This window comes from Fulmarus glacialis, unplaced genomic scaffold, assembly GCF_000690835.1.
Source record: "Fulmarus glacialis isolate BGI_N327 unplaced genomic scaffold, ASM69083v1 scaffold18043, whole genome shotgun sequence".
NCBI lineage: Eukaryota > Metazoa > Chordata > Aves > Procellariiformes > Procellariidae > Fulmarus > Fulmarus glacialis.
The window spans coordinates 8957-12223 of NW_009205055.1; the positions used below are offsets into that span (position 1 = coordinate 8957).

General features: G+C 60.6%; 1 protein-coding gene across 1 annotated transcript in view; it reads left to right on the forward strand.

Annotated features, from left to right (window-relative positions):
- Positions 1-3267, forward strand: part of MMS19 (MMS19 nucleotide excision repair homolog (S. cerevisiae)) — an 11531-nt gene that overhangs the window by 5272 nt on the left and 2992 nt on the right. The window contains 9 exon segments of the mRNA XM_009575253.1: positions 104-181; positions 477-615; positions 1010-1164; positions 1367-1445; positions 1692-1817; positions 2137-2218; positions 2577-2674; positions 3062-3108; positions 3111-3204. Of these exon segments, the coding sequence (XP_009573548.1) occupies positions 104-181; positions 477-615; positions 1010-1164; positions 1367-1445; positions 1692-1817; positions 2137-2218; positions 2577-2674; positions 3062-3108; positions 3111-3204 (898 nt within the window).

Below are 3267 nucleotides of genomic sequence, written 5' to 3' on the forward strand. Positions count from 1 at the left end.
GCATGCAGTTCAGCATGACCCTGTCAGGATGGGCAGTGTCTCTGCTCTATGTCCTCCCAGTACTGGCTTCTCTCTCATGCTTTCTCCTGGCTCCCTCTTGCAGACTGCCTGCTGTGCCATCTACGGGCAGAAGGAGCTGCAGGAATTCCTCCCCAGCCTCTGGTCATCCCTGCGCAGGGAGGTGAGTACCACAGGGCCCCTTACAAATGCTCCACCACAGCTGGGCTCCTGCTGAGTAGGAGTTCATAGCCAGAGCAGGTGGGCCCCATATCCCCCAGCAGCCCCCACCTTGGACAGCCCCAGCTGGAAAGTCGGGGGACAGGCCAGCCCTATCAGCATGTCCCTGGGGCTTGGATGTGCCACACTGCGTGTGGGAAGCAAGGCGGGAGCCTGAGCCCTTCAGCCCGCGTTGGGAGTGTGAAGCCTGCAGTTGGGGTCAGCATGGAGCTTAGCTCATCCTACGGCCTCTCCTGCAGGTGTTCCAGACAGCAAGCGAAAAGGTCGAGGCAGAGTGCCTGGCTGCGCTGCATGCCCTCTCAGCCTGCCTCTCCTGCTCTGTGCTCAGCTCTGACACCGAGGACCTGCTGGATTCCTTCCTCAGCAGCATCCTGCAAGGTAGCTAGCAGAGAGAACTACCCTGCCCCAAGCAGCCAGGCCTGCAAGCATCCTCCTAGCTAGAGATCTGCCCTCCTGTTCTCTTTGAAGCGTCTTTCTTCTCTTTCTAGCTCTCACAGCCACTGTCGGTTTCTCCAAGGCTGCAGGAAGGGAGGAGAAGGGGGCGCAGTAGGAAATGCCTGTTGGATTGAGTTGCTTTCCTCTCTGCTGGGATTGGGGCGTCCAAGGCTGGGCTGTGCGCTTGGAGCTGGGGGAAGCAGCTCTGTTAGGGAGGCTGTGCGGCAGCTCAGAGCTGCTCCCCGGCAGCACGTCCCAGCCCAGATATCAGCTGCATCCCCGCACACAAGGCAGAGAAGCTCTGCCGGTGCAGCTGACGCCGCCCAGCCTATCTCAGATTGCAGGCACCATCTGTGTGAGCCCGACATGAAGCTGGTGTGGCCAAGTGCCAAACTCCTGCAGGCAGCAGCGGGTGCCTCCCTCCGCACCTACCACCGTGTCACCCGCAGCGTCCTGCCCCTGCTGCTGGAGCAGTACACCAAGCACCCGCAGGTGAGGGGCACCCCGGGCTCTGTGGTCACAGACAGCAGGGCTGAGTGCACCCGCTGGCTCTGCAGGGCTTGGTGGGAGCAGGGTGTCAAAGTGGATGTCCTTCCCTGGCTGTGGGCAACCTCTGCCCTCGCAGCATTGGGCTGAGGCGTAGCTGTGTCCCAGCAGTGATGGTGATCTGGGTTACACTTTTGTGTCCCTGCAGAGTAGCCAGAGGAGGACAATCTTGGAAATGTTGCTGGGCTTCCTGGAGTTGCAGCAGAAGTGGGGACATGTGGAAGAAGGTAAGGCTGGCTGGTCCCTCTGGAGGCACCAGTGTCCCCAGGGGGCTGCTGGCTCTGACCTCACCTTCCCATGTGCTGACAGAGGAGGAAAGCTCACTGACCTGGGTGGCTGCATGTGCAGCCCCCTGCCATCAGGGACCCTGCATGGTCAACTGGCAGGACCCAGAAAGGGTCTGTCAGGTGCCATGGTGGTGGCTGTGCGGTGATAGCCAGACACAGGCAGTGACTCCATGCCTCTCTCTCCAGATGAGAGCACTCTGCTGTCACTCCGAGCCCCGGTTTGCTCTGTGGTGTTCTCAGCACTGACGGATCCCAGCGTGCAGCTGCAGCTGGTCGGGATTAGGGCACTGACTATCCTGGGCTCCCTGCAAGGTTGGTGCCTTGTTTTCCTTGGTGAGGCAGAGGGAAGTGTCACCCTGTTCTGGGAGACACAGTGCCACGTGGCTGCTGGGATGTCCTTGCCTGCTGCCTGTAGGTGCACAGGAGCAGCAGCAGCACTTCCTGCCCAGACCATGAGCTCGAGGGACACGTGGTCTCTCTCCTGCCTGTTTGTGCTGGGCACCTTGTATCTCTGGCATTTGGCATGCTGCTGCGTTGCTGCTAGCCTGGGCGAGGGGGAAGGATGCTGGCCAGAACACCAGCATCCTTGCCTTTGGCCGAGGGCAGGATTCCTCTATGGCTCTTGTTGCAGGCTTCCTGTCTCCCTCTGACCTGGAGCTGGTTGTGGATCACCTCATCCGTCTCGCTTTGCATGAGGAGGATTCCCAGAGCAGGTGAGGAGCAGGCTGGCGCCACTGCAGTCACCCACGCTCTGGGGAGAGGAACAAAGCCTGGCTTTGCTGCAGAGACAGGCTGTAGTCTGGGGGAAAGCACAGGAACTGTCTGAACTAAAAGGCCATGTGGGTGTAAGAGCAAAAGGATAAACCAGGTGATTTCTGGGCTGGAAATTAGAAAGTCTAGGCCTGTCGAAGTAGGGGGCTCTGCTCTGCCTGCCAGTAGGGTGAAAAAGGCGGATTGCTGAGAAATAGGTTTCTGGAGGCATCTTCTGGCCCAGATCTTGGCAGCTCATGTAAAAGCAGCCCAGGGTTTGCAGTGCTCACATCACCCCTCCTGCTCTCTTCCCCCTGGCAGCGAAGCAGCAATGGAGGCAGCCGGATCTCTGGCCCCCATCTACCCAAAGGTTTTCTCTGGACGCATGGTACCCAGGCTTGAAGAGGAGCTGCAGTCAGGTAGGGCTGACGGCTTTGGGAAGGGAGTCATGTCTGGTGTTGGGGTGAAGCCTGTCCCATCCCCGTTTGGCTCCTACCAGGTAGCAGGGCTGTGCCACATGGCGTAGGTCGGTGGCTCTCCTTGGGGGATTCCCGGCACAGGCACTGTGGTGCTGGCACAGGGAAGGCCCCGCCTGGTGCTGGCAACCAGCCTGTGTGGCCGGGATCACCTGGGCGGTGGGGAGCTGCCCAGCCACAGAGCAGGCAGAGTGCCTTGGGCCTGGCACGGGCTAGTCTGCTGTGCTGCTTCACCCCATCCACCCTGGCAGGGTCTGGGCCCTGAATGCCCTTGGGTGAGGGGGGCCTGAGGTAACCCCAACACCCCTCTGAGGTGTGTTTCCTCTTCAGAGCGGGAGGGAGAGAGCCCCCGCGACCACCGCTCCCTAAAAAAAGCCCCTGCCTGCGGGCCCTGCCGGCCTGGTCCAGGCACACCAGCATCGTGAGGGAGACTGTCCCTGTCCTGCTGCAGCATCTCCGGAAGGTGCAGAAAGGTAACACAGCTCACGACAAGCAGCTCCACGGAGCACATCAGGGCAGGAGCTGCCTCCGTTACC